This window comes from Phalaenopsis equestris, unplaced genomic scaffold, assembly GCF_001263595.1.
Source record: "Phalaenopsis equestris unplaced genomic scaffold, ASM126359v1 Scaffold000397, whole genome shotgun sequence".
Classification (NCBI taxonomy): Eukaryota; Viridiplantae; Streptophyta; class Magnoliopsida; order Asparagales; family Orchidaceae; genus Phalaenopsis; species Phalaenopsis equestris.
In genome coordinates, this window is record NW_018164839.1 from 238,065 (window position 1) to 262,305 (window position 24,241).

At 34.2% G+C, this 24,241-nt stretch overlaps 2 protein-coding genes across 2 annotated transcripts in view; both read right to left on the reverse strand.

Annotated features, from left to right (window-relative positions):
- Positions 1-1,690: 1,690 nt before the first annotated feature.
- Positions 1,691-24,241, reverse strand: part of LOC110026717 (putative disease resistance protein RGA4) — a 35,475-nt gene continuing 12,924 nt past the window's right edge. Inside the window, exons 2-4 of the mRNA XM_020727783.1 lie at positions 13,061-13,769; positions 3,849-4,096; positions 1,691-1,853 (exon numbers count right to left, since the gene is read on the reverse strand). Coding sequence (XP_020583442.1) covers positions 3,962-4,096; positions 13,061-13,769 — 844 coding nt within the window. The 3' untranslated portion in view covers positions 1,691-1,853; positions 3,849-3,961. The remainder of the gene's footprint in view (positions 1,854-3,848; positions 4,097-13,060; positions 13,770-24,241) is intronic.
- The window catches only part of LOC110026716 (disease resistance protein RGA2-like), an 18,133-nt gene continuing 14,461 nt past the window's right edge, over positions 20,570-24,241 (reverse strand). Inside the window, exon 2 of the mRNA XM_020727782.1 lies at positions 20,570-24,170. Within this exon, the coding sequence (XP_020583441.1) occupies positions 20,778-24,170 (3,393 nt within the window). The 3' untranslated portion in view covers positions 20,570-20,777. The remainder of the gene's footprint in view (positions 24,171-24,241) is intronic.

Sequence of the window (24,241 nt, forward strand, 5' to 3'; positions counted from 1 at the left end):
CAACTCTTTTCTTCTTCCTTAGGTAGTCTGCTCTTTGGAATCTTCTCTCCATTCACACTCCCACTCTCACAAATTAGGTCACTCAATACTAAATACACTAACCATAACCTTCTACACATGCCCCCGCTGCATTACTCATAAAAAAACTCCCAAGTATCTCCAAGTCTACTCTAAACTTTTATCAAACTAAATTGTCAAGGCCAATGCATCATGATGCTGCTAAGCAGTGCTTTGGCGCCTATAATATAGTATTGTTAAATTGAACCTTGACATTACAACAAGTAATCTAAATTTTGCATTGAATTCTACTTCAACTAACATTATGATGCTCCAAATGTTGGCACACGGGTGAAATGAAGAAGAGAATGAAAAGAGAATGCAGGATTGGCTTTCTCTGATTTTGGTGGTCTAGTAAGTGGGGATGGGAGAGCCCTCCCTTCCATATTTATAGTCCTAGAGGGGACATTTTTAACAATACAAGAGAAGATGCAAAGGGAAAAAAGAAGTGCATGTAATTTAAGGAAGCGTCTACTCCATGTTATTAAGGTACAGGCTTTTGTAAGCCATATTTTCATGTGTCTATCATTCCATAGCAGTGTATAGTTGTCCCAAATACGAGCTGCATTAGTTGTTGTGCAAACGGTCCAGTTATAGGCTAAAGCTACCCAAATCTCTGTCACCATTTAATAACAATTCATGTGGCTCTAGTAACAAATTAATTCCTCCAAAATTTTCATTGCCTAGATACATGCAAAGTAAATATCATGGCATGGCCAAATGCAAATTATTATGTCAAAGTGGGTCACATCGTGCAATGTAAAAGTTAATTAGCATATCAAGATCTTCTTAGAAGAAATTTTATTTTGCAGTATTCATAAACCCAAAGTCATTTGTATAATATTCAACAGGTAATAATTTCAAACATCAATCTTTTTCCATTCAAGAGATTTTCATCAATCTTTTTCCATTCAATCTATAAATTGATGTTTTCCATTTGTAATGGGCAATTTTGAGCTGTTTTGTTTCAAATTTCCTGTTTGGAGTCATTTTCCCTTTTGTTAGGGTTGTATCTGACGAAGGGTGGTGCTCCGACTGTATCATGTCCGAGGTGGTGTTGTATCCTTCCAATCTCGTTTTCTTCTCCCCAACCCTTCTACCACTTCTCTAGTCGTTGGCCACCCCCATCTCCCTCCACTACCATGCCGCCACCTCTACTCCCACCACAATTGATTGTCCCGCCATCCAGTCCTCTCATTCCAGCACTTGTACTCCTCCCCACAACCACCTAGGTTGCCCAGCCCTCCAAGTCATCTACCCACATCTTGCCGCCCCTTTCCTACAATAATCTTGTTGTCCGACTCATTTACAACCCTTCCAACCTACCCAAACAACCACCCAACCTTCCCCAACTTTTCCCCCCCACCCCCACCCCGCAACCCGAACCGAAAATTAATCTATTATTGTATTTCTTTTTACCATTTGTGTCATGTTGTAACCTTATTCCTATATTAATAAAAATTTGTTTTTGTTTTCCGCTAAATCATAACTAGTTATGATATCAGAAAGAGCCACTAAAGAAAGAACATTAAAGCAGTACAATTATATTTACCTCATTATTGGTTATTTGCATCTTCTATAAATTTATTTTCTTTTATTGTTCATCTTTTAATCAAAAAATTTAAGCTGCGACCCGAGGCAATTGAAGGAAGAAGACGCGAGCTGGTTACTGCGTGCAGTGGAAGAAAATGCTCTCCCTTGCACTAACACATGCGCTGTTGCCATACGAAGGAGGAAGGAGGCGTCGACATCTCATGCAGGAGGGAGCCGAACGCAGAGGAAGAAACGAATTGCCTCTGCACATGTATAGGGCTTGACTGAAAGAGTTTTTCTTAGGGTAAGTTTAATAATTATAATATTTAATAAGAATTCTATTAATATATAATATTCATATGTTATATATATATATATATATTACATTTCCGCCATTTTTATTTTAGGGTTTCAAATTTAGAAGAATGACTTTTAGAGAAATAATAAATTAATCGACATCGAGGTGAGTACTCGTACTTTTAATCTATAGTAGTAATTTATTTCTTCTCAATTTTTTTGCAGTTAATGATACTTTCACATGTTTTATTCTGAATGAAATATTTTTTTCTTTATCGGTTATATTGTTCTGAATTTTTGTAGGTACTTGCTCATGTATTTGGTGTATGTTTTATATAATACGTTCAGGTGTATTTGGTGTATTTGGTGTATGTTTTATTTAAAAAAAATAAAAATTCATGTATTTGGTGTATGTTTTATATAATACGTTCAATTGAAAGTGGTGAATACATGAATGATGTGTTTATGTTGACTACTTATATGTACATGACTGACTATGATTGAGTAACTCCTTTATGATACTAGTAGGAGAACACTAACGTACACGTGCACGTATATTTAAAAAGATATTAATATTGAAGTGTCTTAATTGACACAATTTTTAGTCGGTGCTCTTGAGACGGTTGTACAGATATAATATGATATTAACATGATATTGATATAATAAGGTTCTTTGAATAACATCAAATGTTTTTTATCGATTGATTAAAAAGCTTGATTGACATGCATATTATTTTTTTTCTCTTGCATTACTGTGCTTTATGAGTATTCACTGTCTTGTTTAACTCATTATTATTTTAAAATAAAATTTCAGGTTAATTTAATTAATTAAGAGATGAGCGATATAATAGAAAGTGTTTATAGAAGATGCAGACAACTAATAATGAGACAATTTTAATATATTGCTTTAATTTAAATTAATTAATGTTATTTATAGAGAATGAATATAAAAAATTTAATTTCCATCGTTTGATCGCATGTTCCCGTCTTAGTTAATTCTAAGCCCCGGATCGGGTCGTGACAGATAGTTTAAAATAACAGTAAGCTATACAAAACTAGTGAATACTCATAATCCTAAACTATAATAATGTAAAAAAAAAGAATGATATGTATGTTAGTCATAGATACTAGAAATCAACATAAGAGCATTAAACAATTTACTTTTTAGATATAATTTTTCAAGATAATTTACAAGATTCAATGCATTTCATCATATCAATAACATGCATATATCAATCGTCACAGGAGCGTTGTTTAATATTGTGTCAATTAAAACACATCAATATCGATAACATTTTTTATTTACATGCTCATATACTTTATCATTTTCTTGCTAGTATTATAAAGGGTTAAATTCTATCATAACCAAATATGCACATACAAACATATTATGAAAATCACCATCTAATAAAGATTATTTAATTCTCATTTGATATACCATAACAGTAATATACTTGTAAAAGATTCAATATCTATGATATTTTAAATAATGTTAAGTACATATCATTCTTATAATTTGAACAAAAATTCAATTGAACCATAATCATGAGTATGTTATGATATAAATATAACTAATAACAATAATAATAAATGTATTTGGTCGAGAAGAAGTAAATTATTACTATAACATAAGAGCATGAATACTCACTTTTAATATCACAACTTTCTTCTTTTTCTTCTAAATTGAACATTTACTCTTAAATTCTGTTCAAATAAATATATTTTTAACATTTTAATACATAAATTTGAGTATACAGATTCACTAATTAAAATAAATAAACCCTAACATTTATCTTAGTCATCTTGATTATTCTCACAAATATTGATCTCTATTTTTCTTTAAATTTGAGACTTAATAGCTTCGATCTTGATTTCAAAAACACTTAAATTTAACATTTAAATAATAAACTTATATATATATATATATATATATTAGTAAATTAAGAAAAAATAAAATTCACCTTTAATATCTCGATCAAAAGCCCTAACATGCATAGGTGACCTCTTCTTCCTCCTCTTCCTCTGCACGTGAGGTCTGGCTCCTTCCCGCACACACGAGCCTGATCTTCCTCTGCTAAGGCTTAAGTTCTTCCTCCTCGAATGCTAGGGCTCGAGAACTTCTTCCTCCCTTGCTCGCACTTGACGCAGCCTCCTCCTTCGGTTTGGCTCGATTTATCCCACACAGCCTCTCGATGCTTACTCCTTTGACCTGGTAACATCCAACATAGTCAAACCACTCACCAGTTTTCTCACCCGCAAGCGACTCTTCTTCCCTTTGCTCCTTGTGCGGGATCGTCTAAGCAACAAGTTCGACCCTCTCCTTAGCACTGCCTTCCTCCTACGCACTCTCTGGCATGGAGAAGTACAAGGTTGCATGTTTCTACCTTCATATGTGTCATTTGGCTTCGTCCTTCTTGGGCGAGCATTCCTCTTCCTTCTTCTCTCGCACAACACAACTTCTCTTTGGTTAAGCCTTAAGTTGCCCCTCTAACTTCTCTTTTTTTCTTCTTCTCTCTCACGCTTCTGTCTTTCTCGCTTCTCATCTCATTCTGTTTGAAATGAAGCATACATTCTTCGACTACTAAAGTCGAACCCGAAGAGACGTGCCAATTCAATTATTATTATCGAGCAAAATAGTCCCCGACTATTTATATTGGGTCATTTTAGTCCCAGAGTTTATAGAAGAGCCAAAATTATCCCCAACTGTTCTAAATTGTGCTCCTTCATGAGGACTACTTCAGCTATAATTTAAAAAATTTGGGGCTTAATAACTGGTTATTACAATCTCTCATCCTTATAAAAATTTCGTCTTCGAAATTTGCTAATTTACCTCAAGCCTAAAATCATTGCAAGAAACACATGAACTATGCATAAATTGTCATTGAGAAGTTTAGATCTCATTCATTAAGATGAAAAGTGAATACAATAAAATAAAAGTCTGATGTTAGATAACTAAACTAACATTCCCCATCAACTGAAACAAGATAACATCACATTTTAAGTGAGGTAACTTGACAACAACAACACAAATCCTCTGATAAAGACATACACTTGAATGAAACTCATATAACTTGTGGTAAAACATAACACTCGTCAATTCTTAGCAGCATCAACATCACCAAAAGGTTCTTCAGTCTCTTTACCAGTAAGGAAATAAACTTGAGGTCGAACTGACTATCTTGATTGACCTTGGTTAGGAGCTGAAGCTATAGACTCTATCCTTAGGAGCTGAAGCTATAGACTTTATCCTGCTCTGCCCACCTGCAGTCTTCTATGAAGGAGCTCCAATTGATTTTTACTCTTCTGATATTTTATGGCCAAATGAACGACAATATCTAGCTGTGTCAAAGCCGACGACACCGGTAACATGAATGAGAGCCCATCAAACATCCACTTTTATGTTATTTTTCACATTTAGCACAAGTGACTACAGTGCTACGAGAAGTGCCACCACTGAATTTTGGCTTCTTCACATTGAATCGTTCTGATTGATCCATACTCTCTCTTTCATCAAAACTCTTTATCTTGTGTGTCTCCTTACGCTTCTGAATAACTTGAAAGTCAATCTTTACTTGTCTTCCCGCTCTACTAACACTGAATAGTCATCGATCCCCAAAGATATCAACAACTGGTCGAATCCTTTAATCCTGAAAGGGATTTGCAAAACTTCTGTTCTATAATAACTATCAGTTGTAGAGCATACCTTGACAGTGCAGCGAACTCTGGTTCATATTACATGATTGTCTTCTCTCTTTGCACAAACTTGAAGAATTTGTCTTGCATCTGTCTTCGACTGGATAGAAGTACAATTCACTCTTTGAATAACTCCACAATGTCAACTTACCATCATGTTGGGTCGGGCCATGACATACATATTCATTATCTTGCTATCTTTTATCAATCCATAAAATTGTTGAAGATCATAACTACAAAATCACATTTTTTTATTGATTTTTGTATAATTTAAAACCTTACTAAGGAAAAGATGATTGTGTAAACTAGTGAGAAAAATGGGCTATTATTTCCTTAAGATGCAGAATAGATTATCATGCTCTTTCATTTCTATTGATAATATCAACATCATTCGAGAACATTATAGGCTATGATATACCCCTTTAAAACCCTTCAATGCATTTTTCTTCTTTTTTTAATTTAAACATTAAGAATTTTAATTTTGAGACTTGCAAACTATCATTGAATTGTTTTTCCTACAATAATTTAGATCCTCTACACTTTTGTTTTGATTTACTTTGATTTTTGGGGACCCTCCAACATCCACAATATTTCTAGTGCTACGGGATTTGTCGTTTTCATTAATGGCGGCACTCGAATGACTTGGGTATATCATATCAAGCAAAAATTTGATGTCGATATTTTCCCACATTTACTACGATGATGATAAACAAATTTAATACAAATATTAAAATCTTTCTAATGATAATACCTGTGATTATTTTAATTACACATTATCATGATTATTTCATAAAGAGGGTATCATCCACCAATTCTAATGTCCTGATACTCCAAAAAAAAAAGTGGTTAAAAGAAAATTAGTGAAATATCCTTAAAAAGTGATTGTCTCAAAAATCCCTTAAATTATCTGGCAGAATTTTTCCCCACAGATCAGTTTTCAAAGATTCCTTCAAAAGTCTTCCGGTGTATTGCCTATGTTCATATCCAAAAAAACACATGAAATTTAGATTCGAGAGCTCTCAAGTGCGTATTCGGTGGGTATTCTCAACCTAAAAAAGGATATGTTATCAACATATCACAAAATGATTTCTTAGTTCAATGGATGTCACATTTAATGAAAAATATTTTTTTTTCTAAATTATCTTCATGGGGAGAATGTCAAACTTAATGATAATTTTGATGAAACTACTATATTTCATCTTGACATCGCTACGACACAAAATACAACATATCCTAAACTGTATTCCTTCGGATCTGTACACAAAAAACAACCTATTCTAAATCTCAAACAAGCTAATAACTCAGAATCGTTATCATGTACAACGATCATTCCATCACCACTCATTATACCCATCTCCCAGTATATATCATTTCAGAATTTTCCCCTACGTATAAGCCTTTTTCTTACAAATATCAACTCTAATTCCACCAATACCACAAAATTTATCTAAGGCATTAAAATGAGAATAAGAGAGGAGCTTAGGAGAGGAGACAAATTTCTTGAATCATAATCAAATTTAAGAGATTTTGGACCTACGAAAATTAAAAAAAGGCGAAATGCAAGTGATATTTTCTTATAAAAAGTATATAGAAGATGAGAGTCTAGAACAATATAAGACAAGATTAGTAGTTAAATGATACACTCAATCCTATGGAATTGCCTATAAAAAAAAGTTTCTTCGAGTGTTAAAATGAATATAATCCGCATTCTGATTTCTCTAGCTACTAATTTTAGCTAGTTTATGCAACAATTCATTGTGAAAATTGCTTTCATATATTTAGATATCGAAGAAAAAAAAATACAAATTCATCACTCGAGTTTGAAAATGTTTTCACAAAGAACAAGATGTTCAAATTAAAAAAAGCACTATATGGAATGAATGAATCCCCAAGAACTTGGTTTGATAGATTTAGAAAAGATATGATGATACAAAACAAGCCACTGATATCTTACTCTCTTCATAAAGATTTTTTCATTGATAGAAATTTTTTAATTCTCATTATATATGTTTGACGATTTGATTATTACAAATGATGACAATTAGAGAATGAGGTCTTTAGAAATGAATTTGCTAAACAATTTGAAATCAAAGAGCTTTGCAAACATTGATATTTTTGGGCATATAAATTAGTCAGTTTGAATAGGGAATATTTCTCTCACAAAGAAAATATATTATGGATCTTCTAAAAGAAACAAAACAAAAATGATTGCGTGCAAGCCATGTGAAACCCAATTGAACAAGGCTAGAAATTGTACATAGATGAAGAATGACTGAACCAGTCATAAGGGTGAAATTTTGATTTATGTAGCTCGCACCCGATCTGATATTACATTCACAATAAATCGTGTGAGTCAATTCTTGTACAAATCTAAAGACTCTCACTTTAAAATTGGTTGCAAAAATCTTAGATGTTTGGTAAGTCTAGAAAAAGAAATTTTTTTCGTATAAATTGCAAAATATTTTATAAATTCAACAATATAGTGATGCAAACTATGTTGTATCGCTTATGGATAGACGATCTACTTTAGGTTAGTATGCGTTGTTTGGAGGAAATGTCACAATTTATAGGAATAAGAAAAACATTTATTAAGATCTAGTGTTGAATATGAATATAGAGCGATTGCTTCTTAAGGAATATGTGAGCTACTATGGATCAGGATCATACTTGACTTAAATTTCAAATGAAAAAAAAATTTATGAAAATATACTATGGTAATACATCTGATATTAGTATTGTTAACCTAGTTTGCCATAATCATATAAACACATTTAAGCGGAAAATTTTTTTTATAAAAGAGGAATAAAAAGATGAATTGATATGCACTCTATATGTCCTATCTAGGGCTGTCAAAAAAGCTTATTGCTCGCGAACAACTCGTATTCGGCTCGTTAAGTAGCGCGAACAACCCTCTGTCCGATCTTGTTCAGCTCGTTTTAAATAAGAAATTATAGATATTATTTATATAATAGTATATTATATGTATTTATGTCTATATTTAAATCATAACAACTTGTGTAGTCATGGTTATGTATCCTCCATTGCACATGAATTGTGCAAGTTTTATTCCAACACCCTATATTTATTTTTCTAATTAATTTAAATGGGTCAACTTCGAGCCGAACACGAATAAGAATATGTAAATTGAGCTGAACATGGACACAATATTCACGAGCAATTTCGTGCACGAGCCGAACATGAGCCAAGTTTGAGCTCACTCAAGCTTGACTCGTTTACAACCCTTGTTCCAATAGAAAGACAACTTGTTGACATATTGTTCCCCTCATTCATAAAAATTATAAACAAATTGGGAATGGTAGACCTCTACCATCCTTCTACCATCTTAAGAAAAACATTTATTAAAATCTAGTGTTGAATATGAATATAGAGTGATTGCTGCTCAAGGAATATGTGAGCTACTATGCATCATGATCATACTAGACTTAAAGTTCAAATGAAAAAAAATTATGAAGATATACTATGGTAATACATCTGTCATTAGTATTGCTAACCTAGTTTGCCATAATCATACAAACACAATTAAGCGGAAAAACATTTTATAAAAGAGAAATAAAAGATGAATTGATATGCACTCTATATGTCCTAACTAGGGCTTTCAAAAAAGCTTATTGTTCGCGAACAATTCTCTTATACTGTTTATTACTTATAATGAAATACATCGCTCAAGGATTCATATACAAAAAAAAAAAGAAAGTGCACATGGATTGCTTCCTTGGCATCAATCGGTGACGTTTAAATTATTAGATGACATTTAGCAAAAGGCAATTTTTATGCTTTTTATAGTAATTATTTTTTTCTTTTGTTATATTTATTTTGTATATTAATACCCATTAAAATAATGAACAAGCTAAGTTTTTTCATCATTTCATCTACATAAAGTTATAACCATAATTTTCTTTAAATGTAAACTTCTTATAATTGAAGAATCTTAGGTTGTTCCTTAATTACTTATTACATTAGTCAATATTCTATCATACAAATTTTTATTGATGTGAACAAATCAATGACACACCATTTCTGTCTTAATTCAAGGTTAATCAATTCTCATGATATTCTATCATATGCCTTCTTAAAATCAGTAAAAATCATGTCAAGATTATTTATTTATTTATATTTTTTTTATTAATTGTCTTACCATAAATATGCTTTTATAGTAGATCTTCATGGTTCATCAAAATTGAATTAATTTTTCAAAGCATATATTCCATTACCCTCTCATTTATTTATTTATATTTTTTTTATTAATTGTCTTACCATAAATATGCTTTTATAGTAGATCTTCATGGTTCATCAAAATTGAATTAATTTTTCAAAGCATATATTCCATTACCCTCTCCATAGCTTCATTGCAAGCCTTATAAGTCTTGATTCCTGTATAATTAGTACAATCTTGCATATGTTCCTTGTTAAATATCAATATCAAATGCTTCTTTTCTAATCTTTTTTCATCACTTTAATTTTCAAAATTCTATCAAAACTATCTGTTAATCAAACCACTGCAATGTCCCTCATAATTTTCTAAATCTCCTTACATGTTTTTTTAATCGATCTATAATATACTTCATTTTTTTATTCATTATGATTTGCCAACATTATTTATTTCTTACAATTCTAATTTAATAATTTTTCTAAGTAGCATTTATGTTATCTTCAATTCTAATACATCTAAATTGATCTTATTTACTTTATGAACCTATTATCTTAATGTTAGAATGCATCTAATTTGATGAAGATCTCTAGAAATATCATCTCTTAGATATTTTGGTTATCTAATTTTTCCTTCTTTAGTATCAATTCTATCATATAAATCACTAAAAGTTTTATATATATATATATATATTGCTCACTACAATCAATTTTTTGTAAGCAAGCAAATATTTTCTTCTTCTGATCTTTTTTCTCCCATTAAAATTTTTATCTGCTTTTAGATTTAACCTAATGAACCTTTAATTTTCACCGCAACTAAATTAAATTGTAGTATGACATATGAGGTTAATGTTCTAATATCCTCTCACGCACTTCTCACCACCATCCGATTAGATCAAGTTTGTGACTTCTGAGAAATGCTCTTACGCTAACAAAATTCTGAGCCGGCATAATTTCACTAATTTTGACAAGTTAACATCAACCCTCAATTGTTTTCATTTTGTTTGGACATAATTGGTGTTTAACAAATAAAAAAAGGTCACAAATAATAATATTAATTATTATGAATATTTGCTTACTTTTCATACAATTCTTATGTATTTACATATCTAATACCCAAAGTTTGATTTTTACAATTATAACATTTTGTTATCATAAACCTATGCATGCAAAGATACATTTAACTTCTAAAAAGATAGTTATTGTGGTATTTTTTGGTTGTTACGCATGTAAATATGCATGTTTAGCTATGTATATAAATGCCCCTACTTATTAATTGTGTTATACTGCTAACCAAGATGACTTTGAATATAACATGGATATCTAAATCATGCCATACAGAAATAGTACCGCGATCTCGATGTCTTTGATTTATTATGTCTGTTTTCACATCTTCGTTTGATGTTTTTGCTTCATGTATTATTTCTGATGTTTCTGTCTTTATTTCTGTAGAGAACTGTAATTGTTCCTCCCGGACTTGGTTATGGTGAGAAGGGGATGAATGAAATACCGGTAAAAGACCATCACCACAAACTTTACATTAAAAATGTCTGATCACTATAAACCATGCAGTTGTTTGGTGAATCCTTTCCCATTTTACTCACTGCCAATAGTTTTCAACGTAATTACACACACACACACACGCATATATATATATAACGCCCAAAACTCGTGTATTTACAAAGCTTATAAAACTCTTGTTTTACTTTTATGGTATATAATTTCTCAATTAGTGTATCTAAGGATATAAAACTCTTGATTTTATTTTATTTCTTTTATTACTTGTGCTATTATTGTCTCTTGATTCTTATTCATTTACATATGTATCACATAAAACCACAAAATATCAAATAATACCAAGTATTATCAACCAGTAGTATGGAAAATTTGGGTTAGGATTAGTTTATCATATTTTAGTTTTCTTTGAGACTAGTGTGATATACGATTCATTATTTAAAATTTATATCGAACTTATTTTAAAGCAAATTTAAAGGGCAATTCATATTGTTATGATTAGATATCTTGATTCAAATTTTTTTTTTCAAAAGTAATGCCAATATGAGTTGGCAAGGTGGCATATGTATATTTGTAATACTTGAAAGAATTTGATATTAAGTATGGAATTAGTCCTCCTCTCGGCGAATGTACTTCTTCCAGCGTGTGAAGTTCCTACAAGTTGAGTGTTTTTTTATAGAAATTAGAGTGAATGTGAGAAATGTCGGAGAGGAGGACTTTTGCGATTTTGACGGGCGCTTCTCACATCGGATCGGAAGGAAGAGTGTTCAACGAGTTCTGCAAGTTTTCTTATGTGTAGAGAGAAAACTGTGAGTTCTCTGTAAAAACTTTATGAAATTCATAGTGAAATTTTTGATGGTGTGGTTTCATGAATTTTTTCTATTCTCGGATTTTTCCACATAAAATCCTTTTGTGTTATCTTGGTTGCTTTGATTGTGCCTTCTGTTCAAGTTTTGTTCTGATTTTCTCGATCGGTACAATCCTATTATTCAGCATTGCTGTTTAGTTTCTAATTAATCCCAAGTACGATAAATTTAGGAGCTATTCACGATATATTCCTAACAAGTAATATGTATAGAATTACGGATGTATTTCTCACATATTCTCAGTTTTAAAGCTCTTAATTTTGCCCAATTTTAATGAATGTCGATTGCATCAAATGTATAACTCAAATAAATTTTTAGTTACACTATATGTATCATATGAAAAACCATTCAGTCAAAACACAATAAAATTCAGGTCACAAACTCAAGAATAAAGGATGCAAATTAAAAAAAAAACATAAATATTAATATAAAATAAAAATCAATGTTTTAATTTTTAATGTCAATGTAGTCATCTTTGTAGAGCAAACATATATTATATTTACATACAAATTTCAGAAGGGTAAACCATCAATATTTTAACTTTAATGCTATGCAAGACTCCTTTATCTACCCACAATCACAAATCATGTTTTAACTACAATTTGAATTAAAAATTAAAGGAAAAACATTCATTTTATAATTTAATTGTTTCAAGAAACAAAAGTACCAACAAATTGCCAATAATTAGAAAATCTAACCTATAAGCATTTGAGAAATCAAACAAAATAAAATAAAATCAGTGAAATAATTAAATAAAATGCTAAATCACACTTATGGTGTTGAAGTACAAAATTCGAAATTTCTAAGACCAAACAGTTGCTCATCAAAATCACAAGTCCTCACCTCACATATTCACATATTGATGGGAAGAGATTGATTTGGAGTGACACCAATTGCACACATAACAACTATTACATATAATCAATACTGACCTCGGGAATGTGTGCGATCTTGTGCCAATCAGAGCCCGAAAGTTTTTTATAACGCTTCATCAACTTTGGATGACAATTTGATATAGCCAATGAACACAAGGAGGGAGGGAGGTATGGCAATGATTTGAGGAGTGGAATGCTTCTTAATTCTAGATTCTGGAGGGATGAGATGACTGACAAAGAAGATGGCAGGCATTGTAGGCTATCAAGACTCTGTAGAATCAATGAAGTCATGGAGGAAGGGAGCTCTGGCAATGATTTGAGGAGTGGAAGGTTTGTTAATTCTAGACGGTTGAGGTATGAGATGGCTGACAAAGAAGATGGCAGGCACTGTAGGTTTTCAAGCTTACATAGAGTCTGTGAATTCAAGGAAGGAGGGAGTTCTGGCAATGATTTGAGGACTGGAATGCTGTCTAAACTTAGACGTTTGAGGGATGAGATGGCCGACAAAGAAGATGGAAGACACTGTAGGTTATCAAGACCACTTAGAGACAATGAATTCAAGGAGGGAGGGAGTTCTGGCAATGATTTCAGGAGTGGAATGCTATTAAATTCTAGATGGGTGAGGGATGAGATGGCCGACAAAGAAGATGGCAGGCACTCTAGGTTATCAAGCTTATATAGAGTTAGTGAATCCAAGGAGGAAGGGAGGTCTGGCAATGATTTGAGGAGTGGAATGCTATCTAAATCTAGAAGCACGAGGGATGAGATGACCGACAAAGAAGATGGCAGGCACTGTAGGTTATCCAGACTACATAGAGACAGTGAATACAAGGAGGAAGGGAGGTCTGGCAATGATTTGAGGAGTGGAATGCTATCTAACCGTAGATCCTTAAGGGATGAGATGGCCGACAAAGAAGATGGCAGGCACTGTATGTTATCAAGACGCCGTAGAGACAGTGACTTCAAAGAGGAAGGGAGATCTGGCAATGAATCGAGGAGTGGAGTGCGATCTAAAACTAATTTCTTGAGGGACGAGATGGTCGACAAAGAGGTTGGCAGGCACTGCAATGATTCCAGGTCTGCAAGATATAATTCTTTCAGGGAGGCGGGGATGTGTAGAAGCTGTTGAAGCTGAGGAACTTTTTCAACACATAGAATCTTAAGTGAAGAGAAGCGTTCCAAGGAGGAAGGTAGAGACTGCAGCACATCATTATTACAAATTGTGAGGTTTTCCATGGAGGCAATATTTACCGTTGGCAACAAGGATGGGTCATCTATAACAACTTCACCAAGAATAAGCTGGAATTTTTCAATGCCACTCTCCACTTGTTGCAGTCCACCCAGAGAAATCAGATTGCCCAGAGAAACAATTCTCAATTTTCTCAGTGCTTCAAGTTTTACATCCGCCTGAAGAATCAGTGCTTGTGCTTCAAGTTTTACATCCGCCTGAAGAAGAGATGTGATGTTTGGGCATGAAAGGACGTCTAAACTTTCAAGGGGATTGGATTTTGAAGTGCAGCAACAGTTGTTGGAGCCTTGCTTCCAGTTCAAAGCAGCTTTCCATCCAACTTTTTCTATATGCATGTTCGTGAGCTTAGGAGGCAAATAGCGCAACTCCTGCAGATTTGGGCAGTTTTTGAGGAAGAGTTCGGTTAAGCAAGGAAAGAAACAGTCATATGCTGCTGCTCCATCAAACCAATTCTCCAATACCTGTAATCCCTCCATATAGAGCACCTCCAACGATGGAAACACAGAAACCTTGTCATTCCCATGGAATTTATAATCAAGCAGTTTTGCTTTTGGCATGTTATAAAGGAACAGCAACTTGAGGTGGGGAAGCTGCCCAAAAGGTGGAAGAGTTTCCCACTCCGGGCACTCGCTCAGACAGATGTGCTCTAGTTTGGAGATCAAATCGGCATTGTACATCCATTTTGCGGGGCTTGCACCCTCATATGAAACTATGGACAATCTTTTCAAATTTTTGTATGGCTCAAGATTTTCAAGCACATTCACATCTAAGTCAGAATTGGCAATATTCGGTAGGCTTCCAACTTCCCCTTCTGATTCATCAACAGTTTTGCCCCAATTCAAGAATAAATCTGTGAGATTTTCCTTTTCACATAATTTTGCAGTGCGAACCTCCCTAGCATCCTTCACCTTTTCCAGAAAATTTATTTTTAATTTGCGCAACTCGCTCAAATGTTCCAACTCCCCAATTCTATAACCTTTCTCATTCTTAACATTAAACTCATGCAGTCCTTGAAGTGACCTTAATTTCCCAATTCCAGGTACACTCACAGCGTCAGGGAATTCTAAGTGACGCAGATTAGAAAGATTACTCACATCGCCAGGCAAGAAATCATCTGAGTAATGTGCCCAACTCACCTTTTTATAGATTATGAACCGCAAATGATAAAGACTGCTTAGAGATCTTGGCATCTGAGTGAGATCTACAATAAGATTCAAATATCGAAGATGTCTCAAATTTTTAATAGTCTCAGACATCTTTTTCTGACTTGGAAAGTGTATGAACAACAAACGAATGCTTCTTGATGCCTTAAAAATTTCAGCAAGTATTTCAGTAAAATATTGACCCTGTCTTTTATTTGTAAGAAAAAGTGAATGTAGGCTTTTAACATCTTTGATCATTCTCAACACTTCAAGATTTTCAGTTTCAACAAATAAGTGTCGAATTGTTTTAGGAATTCTAACAGATGAAACATTATTTCCCACAAATCTAAAACATTCCTCTGAAGAAATAGACTGTGCCAAGTCATGTAATAAATCATGCATCTTATAGTATATTTCTGAAAGAAAATCTTCCTGAAACTTATCAAAGAAAGATTTTCTGACCAAGACATCAAAATACCTTCCTCCAGTATCTTCCAAAGTCTCTCCTTCAATAGAAGATTTCTGAATGAAACCCAATGCAATCCACATTCGGACTAAATCATCTTTATCAAACTCATGATCTTGCGGGAATATGCCGCAAAATGCAAAACAATTTTGTAGAGGCTGTGGGAGGAACGTAAAACTCAATCTTAAGATGGGAAAGATGTTATTGCAACTCGGTTCTGGTTCTACGCTTAGAACATTAGTACTATTTAAAATGTTCGTCCAAAAGCTCTCATTCAAGTTAGAATTGAGAACACCACCGATGACCTTCGCTGCCAACGGAGATCCTGAAAGCTTTTTAACTATCAAATTAGCAATATGCGTTAGTTTCTTATGAGGACCAAGGTTCTCTACACCAACAAATGCATGGGTGTTGAGTAGCTTCAAACACACATCTTCCTCCAAGCCCTGTAATATCAAAATTTCTTTCTTCTTTCTAATCACATTTGCAATCGTTGATGCAACTGAATCCATCCGGGTAGTAAGCAAAATTTTACTTCCCAAACTTCCGTGAACTAGAGGGGAGAGTACATTCTCCCATTTGCTCATATTTTCCTCCTCCCAAATGTCATCCAGAACAAGCAAGAACCTTTTGGATTGCACGACAGCTTTAAGACTCCCTTGAACAGCAGCAAGTGACTCCAAACGAGGCCTCTCCTCTTTAAGACATTCCAACATGTCGGCAGTGACCTTTTTTGCATCAAAGTGATCGGAAACACAAACCCACATTTTTAGGTCAAATTCTTGTTTCACATCTTCATAGATGTGTTGTAAGAGAGATGTCTTGCCCATGCCACCATGACCCACAATGGATAGAACAGAAATGTTTTTGTACAAAGTAGGGCTAACAATATGAGTTGGATCTTCATTTGTTAGCTTCCTCAACCACCGCATAACAAAATCCTTCTCCTCGCCTCGACCGATGAGAACATTTTTAGGCAAGCATCCTGTTTCACGATCTTGGCCCAACTGAAGCTCCTGCTCCTGCTGCTCCTGCTTTGCGTTTTCTAAGAGAGGAAGGAAAGTACTCACCTCAGCTGAAACTTTATCAAGTTTCTTCACAACCTTCTCCAGCCTCTAGTCCTTCTCCAGCCTCTTCAAACTGCGATCCATCGTGAGAGCACGTTTGCCAATTCTCTTCACAACCTTCATAACCTTTTGCTGCTTCTTGTTTCTGGTAAGCTGTTCTTCAAGCTTCTCGTGTACTCAAAGTCTACTCAAAGTCATCAAGAACATCATCTGCCTCATCGATGGCATCTCGTAGCTGCCATATCCATCTGTTGAGATCGGGGTTGCGATCTCTGATCTGTGCTCGGGTGTAAGCATAGACAACAGCTCGGATCTTGGGCTGGTTCTCTCGCAGCCTTTCAAGCTCCTCCTTCATGCCCGTCTGCCATCTATATTGATCTTTAAGGTAAACAGAGCAAGCTTCGAAGATCTTATCGACGATTGGGTCAACAAACGAGTCTGCCATGGCACAGATCAAGGTTAGGAGGAGGAGAGACGGTGGAAGAGAGGAAGAGAAGAGAGTACGGAGGTAGGTGGCTTTGCTATGAAGGATGTGTGGGGGGCGATGGAGGGGATGCGTGAAGTATCTTTATTAAGATAAAAGTATGGATGATTTGCACCGTGGTTTCCTGTTCACTCTCATTGACGTAGAGCCATTGATGTAGTTAGTAGTGGCTTGCTATAATGGATGCGTTGTAGAGGATGGAAGGGATGCTTCGCTTAAGTATGTGGGTTAACTTAGGATGTGATTTCTACTGTGTAATAAATTAAGGAGCAGTGATCTTGGATTACTAATATTATTCAACAAGGAAAATATTAATTCAAACAACTCTTTTAATACAGTTTGTGATTTAAATTTATATTATTTAATTACTTTCATAAACTAAACAATAATAATTAAGAAAAACTTCAATTAAAATTAAATTTAATTTAATTAGCATTTCTTTAATTAATAACTAAATATTAATTTAAAAATATTAATATAAACAACAGCAACAACAATAAAAAGTCTTTATCCCACTAAGTGAGGTCGCCTACATGAATCTTTTTTCTCCATTGAGTTTAATTGAGTATTATGTTTTAATTTAATTCTAATAAATTAAGATCATTTTTTATACAATATGCCCAAGTCTTTTTAGATCTACCTTTGTCTTTTTCAACAAGTCGAATCTAAAACATCTACACTTCTAACTGGATCATTAGATGGTCAACGTTTAACATGAACAAACCATCTAATGAGCCATTTTGATAGCCCCATTCATACAAACCAATCAGCCATTGCACATATCAAAATTAAGAGGAGAGACAGGGGTCCAAATAAATGAATCTCAAGGAGTTTCAATGGTCCAAATAAAATGAACTGCAACAAGGGAGGGATCACCGATGGAAGACCAAAGGGCTCACCTTCTTGACCAAATGTAGCCTCCTTAACTAAAGTTGAAGGCCGATCGGGTGCATATCACCCGACACAAGCAAAAAGGTCAACCTAGCCAAGTAAACAAATTGAGTGATCCATCAGACTATGACCAAATAAACAAGCACTCAAAATAACCATCACCAAAAAGTCGTGCAAAGGCATTAATCTTCCTATCGCATATTAATGATCTGATCGATTCCCTCGTCGCAATGCTAGTAACCAAGTGACTTCTCTCAAATAATTTATGATTGGGATCCTTTTGCGCTTGTTTCTCTTGTTGCAATGCCGGTCATTCAATATCTCGTCATAAATAATTATGACAAGGATCTCCGATCACAAAAATAATGTGTATATTTTTATAATATTTGTTTTAGATTTTTCATACGTTTGTAACAAATGAAATCTTGAAAGTAGCTCATCATAATACCCTAGATTTAACTAAAATGTTTTATAAAAAATTTGAGCATAAATTTTATATATGTAATCTATTTTATTTCTATGTTATAACTAAACAATTGACTAATTATGAGAATTTAAAATAAAATAGCTTTTATATTATAATTGCTCAATACTACTTTTTAATTTACTCTTTATTTATCATAATGTTTGACTTTTTATACATGAATTGTTGAAATGAATTGCAATTCTAGATTATCTTTTCAAAGAGATATTAATTGTTGTTGTTAAGCTTCAACAAATTAACTTTATTTTAAGTAAAATACTATTACCATATGACAAATGAATCCACACTGAATAAAACTTACTTGGTGCCAACAAATGATAGTATTCAAGGAATGATGTTATGAATCTATTAATATTGATTTTGTAGCACACAACAAAGATAATAATTTTACTATGATTTTCGAATGATGCGCATAACTTTATTTAAAGTTGCACATTCTAATTATCATCAACTAAAATAATAATTTATAAATAGATCATAACGCCAAACGAAAAGAAGAAGACAGATAAGGTGAAATTGGTCAAACTATGTTTTCTATTATGAGACATTATAGAATAAAAGACATTCAAAAGAATATCACATATTATGAGGGCAGCTTAGATGAATTTTCTTTTAAAGGCGGGGGACAATGATGAACATTTCATAATCATATTGAGATGACTGATATGGAAGCTCCTCCAAAAGTCATGCGGCGGAACGGGCCTCGCCGTCTTCATTCTAAAATGACGAAAATTCACGGTTCTTATGAAACAACAATTGGAGACATTTCGAAAATGCTTCGTCGCCAAATATAAAACTGTCAAGCATCGTCAAATGCTCCGTCACCAAGCAGTTCTCCAGATTCTACGAGGCCTTAGATTGTTGATTGAAAACATCAAAATTCTTCATAAAAAAATTATTTGAAGACAGTCAAAGTTCTTCGTAAGAAAATTTTTATATCAATTTTTGTTTACTCCAAAACTATTAGTAATATCAATATTAAGAATCATTTGGATTTATTAGAGGTAAAGGAGACAGAATAAAAGCTTCCAAATTGTAATTTTTATATCATTTCTTCTATAAAACACACGTTCGCACTTCTGCCCCTTCCTCATTGAAACACAAAATCCTCCTATATAATGAATCCATTTCACTTCTAAGTCAACTCGCTATCTCACACTTCCTATAAGGCTTTTAACTAGTAAGTCTTGAAGTCTTACCTCAAAAATAAGATGTCAAATGTATTCCAATTGTCTTTCATATTTAAGCCTTGAGGAAAAGTAGTTTGAAAATAATGTATTAATGAAAATGATTCATATTTTTTTTTTGTATGAAATTTGAGAAGAGTATATATTGATGTTATGAAGTAGAATTACTTGCTACTAAATCTCATATAGTATTAAATATTATCATGCTTTCCACTCCATAAATCCACAAAATATGAAGTCATACCAAGTATTATCAACCAATAGTATGGAGAATTTGAGTGAGAATGAGTTTATCATATTTTTATTTTACTTTGAGATTAGTGTGATATATGATTCATTATTTGAAATTTACATCCTACTTATTTTAAACCAATTATAAATGACAATTCATCTTGAAAGAATTTTGATCAGACATACTTATGTGTTGTAGGTAAAAAGCACGGTTTCGGTGCACGTAAAAACTTCTAGATTTTAATGTCATTGCAATCATTTTTGTGAAGTAAATCCATGTAACCAAACAAATATATTTATATATATTACAGTTTCAGAAGAGGAAACCATCAATATTTTAACTTTAATGCTGTATAAGACTCCATCTAATCCATACAAATACAACAACTCTTAAATAAAATTAATACTGACATCGAAATTCCTAAGACCAAACCATTGTTCATCAAAATCAGTCAGATATTAGTTATTACAATCATAAATAAGTCTGTGCATAGTATAGCATGACATGAATACAATTCCTCACCTCACATATTCACATATTGATGGGAAGAGATTGAGTTGGAATGATGCCAATTACACAAATAGGACACGAGGAATGTGTGCGACCTTGTGCCATTCAGAGCCTGAAAGTATTTTATATCGCTTTATCAACTTTAGATGACAATTTACTATAACCAGTCTAGACAAGGAGGAAGGGAGGTCTGGCAATGATTTGAGGAGTGGAATGTTACATAACGATAGACGTTTGAGGGATGAGATGGCCGACAAAGAAGATGGCAGGCACTCTAGGTTATCAAAGCTCCATAGAGACAGTGAATCCAAGGAGGAAGGGAGGTCTGGCAATGATTTGAGGACTGGAATTCTACCTAAATTTAGATACTTGATGGATGAGATGGCCGACAAAGAAGATGGCAGGCACTGTAGGTTATCAAGCTCATTTATTTTAAGACGAGACAGAGAGGGAGGGAGGTCTGGCAATGATTTGAGGAGTGGAATGCTATCTAATTCTAGATCCTCGAGGGATGAGATAGCCGACAAAGAAGATGGCAGGCACTGCAATGATTCCAGGCAATTAAGATGCAATTGTTCCAAGGAGGCGGGGATGTGTAGAAGCTGCTGGAGCTGAGGAACATCTTTGACACGTAGAATCTTAAGTGAAGAGAGGCGTTCCAAGGAGGATGGGAGAGACTGCAGGGATTTGAGGCCTTCAAAGCTCAACCCACGAAGGGATGAGCTAACTTGCACGAACCACTGCTCCATCTCAACTGTATAAGAAACCAGCACATCATCATTACAAATTGCAAGCTTCTCCAAGGAGGCCGCCATACTTACCGTTGGCAGCATGGATGAGTCATCTATAACAACTTCACTGAGAATAAGCTGGAATTTCTCAATGCCACTATCCACTTGTTGCAGTCCACCCAGAGAAATCAGATAGGGGCAACCTTCAATTCTCAATTTTCTCAGTGCTTCGAGTCTTACATCCACCTGAAGAAGAGTTGTGATGTTTGGGCACGAAAGGACCTCTAAACTTTCAAGGGGAATGGATTTTGAATTGCCACAACAGCTGTTAGAGCCTTGCTTGCAATTCAAAGCAGCCTTCCATCCGATGTTTTGTATCTTCATTTTCTTGAGCTTAGGAGGCAAATAGGGCAACTCCTGCAGATTTGGGCAGTTATGGAGGAAGAGTTCAGTTAAGCAAGGAAAGAAATGGTCATATGCTGCTGCTCCTGCTCCATCAAACCAATCCTCCAATGCTTGTAATCCCTCCATATTTAGCACCTCCAACGATGGAAACACAGAAACCTTGTCATTCCCATGGAATTTATAATCAAGCCGCTTTGCTTTTGGCATGTTACAAAGGTACAACGACTTGAGGTGGGGAAACTGCCCAAAAGGTGGAAGAGTTTCCCACTTCGCGCACCCGTTCAGACTGATGTACTCCAGATTGGAGATCAAATCTGCATTGTACATCCATTCTGCAGAGCTTTCGCCCTTGTATGAAACTATGGACAATCTCTTTAGATTTTCGTATGGTTTAAGATTTTCAAGCACATTCACATCTAAGTCAGAATTGACAATGTTCCGTCGGCTTCCAACTCCCATGTCTGGGTTCCATTCATCAACAGTATTGCCCCAGTTCAAGAATAAATCTTTGAGTTTTCTCTTCTCAAATAATTTTGCATTGCGGGCCTCTCTAGCATCCATCACATTTTCCAGAAAATGTATTTTTAATTTGCGCAACTCGCTCATATGTTCCAACTCACCAATTGTATAACCATTCTCATTCTTAATATTAAACTCATTTAGTTCTTGAAGTGACCTTAATTTCCCAATTCCAGGTACTCTAGAAAATGCATTCAGGGGCAATTTCAAGTGACGCAGATTAGAAAGATTACTCAAATCGCTTGGCAAGAAATCATCAGAGCAAGTTCCTCCAACACAATTGTTATAGATTATGAACTGCAAATGATAAAGACTGCTTAGAGATCTTGGCATCTGAGTGAGACTTCCATTAAAATTCAAATATCGAAGATGTCTCAAATTTTTAATAGCCTCAAACATCTTTATCTGTTGTGGAGAGTCTATGAACAACAAACGAATGCATCTTGATGCCTTGAAAATTTCAGTAAATACTTCAGTAAAATCTTCAAAAACATTTCCATTAATAAAAAAAAGTGAATGTAGATTCTTTACATCTTTGATCATTCTCAACACTTCTGGATTTCCAGTTTTAACAAATAAATGTCGAACATTGTTAGGAATTTTAAAAGATAATACATTATCTCCCACAAATCCGCAACATTCCTCCGAAGAAATAGACTGTGCCAAATCATGTAATAAATCATGCATTTTATAGTATATTCTTTTGTCATCCTGAAACTCGTCAAAGAAAGATCTTCTGACCAAAACATCAAAATACCTTCCTCCAATAGCTTCCAAAGTCTCTCCTTCAATAGAAGATTCCTGAATGAAACCCAATGCAATCCACATTCGGACTAAATCATCTTTATCAAACTCATGATCTTGTGGGAATATGCCACAAAATGCAAAACAATTTTGTAGAGGTTGTCGGAGGAACGTAAAACTCAATTTTAAGATAGGCAAAATGTTATTGTGCCCCGGTTCTAATTTTACGTTTAGAATATCAGTAGTATTTAAAATGTTCTTCCAAAAGGTTTCGTTCATGTTAGAATTGAGAACACCACCGATGACCTTCGCGGCTAATGGAGATCCTGAAAGCTTTTTAACTATCGAACTAGCAATGTCTATTAATTTTTTATGGGAACCAAGGTTCGCTACACCAAGAAATGCATGGGTGTTGAGTAGCTTCAAACACACATCTTCCTCCAACCCCTTTATTCTCAGTGATTCCATCTTCTTTTTAATAACCTTTGCAATCTCAGATGCAACTGAATCCATCCGGGTAGTCAACAAAATTTTACTTCCCAAACCTCCGTAAACTAGAGGGCAGAGTACATTCTCCCATTTGCTCATATCTTCCTCCCAAATGTCATCCAGAACAAGCAAGAACCTTTTGGATTGTACGACAGCTTTAAGACTCTCTTGAAAAGCGGCGAGTGACTCCAAACGAGGCCTCTCCTTGTTAAGACATTCCAACATATCGGCAATGACCTTTTTTGCATCAAAGTGGTTGGAAACACAAACCCACATTTTCAGTTCAAATTCTTCTTTCAGATCTTCATAGATGTGTTGTAAAAGAGTTGTCTTGCCCATGCAACCATGGCCCACTATGGATAGAAGAGAAATATTTTTGTACAAAGTATGATTTGGATCTTTATTTGTTGGCTTCCTTAACCACTGCATAACAAAATCCTTCTCCTTGCGTCGACCGATGAGATCATTTTTAGGCAAGCATCCTGTTTCACGATCTCTGTACAACTTGAGCTCCAGCTCCTGCTGCTCTTGCTTTGCGTTTTCGATGAGATGAAGGAAAGTACTGACCTCATCTGAAACTTTATCAAGTTTCTTCACAGCTGCCTCCAGTCTCTCCAAGTTGGGATCAATTTTGAGAG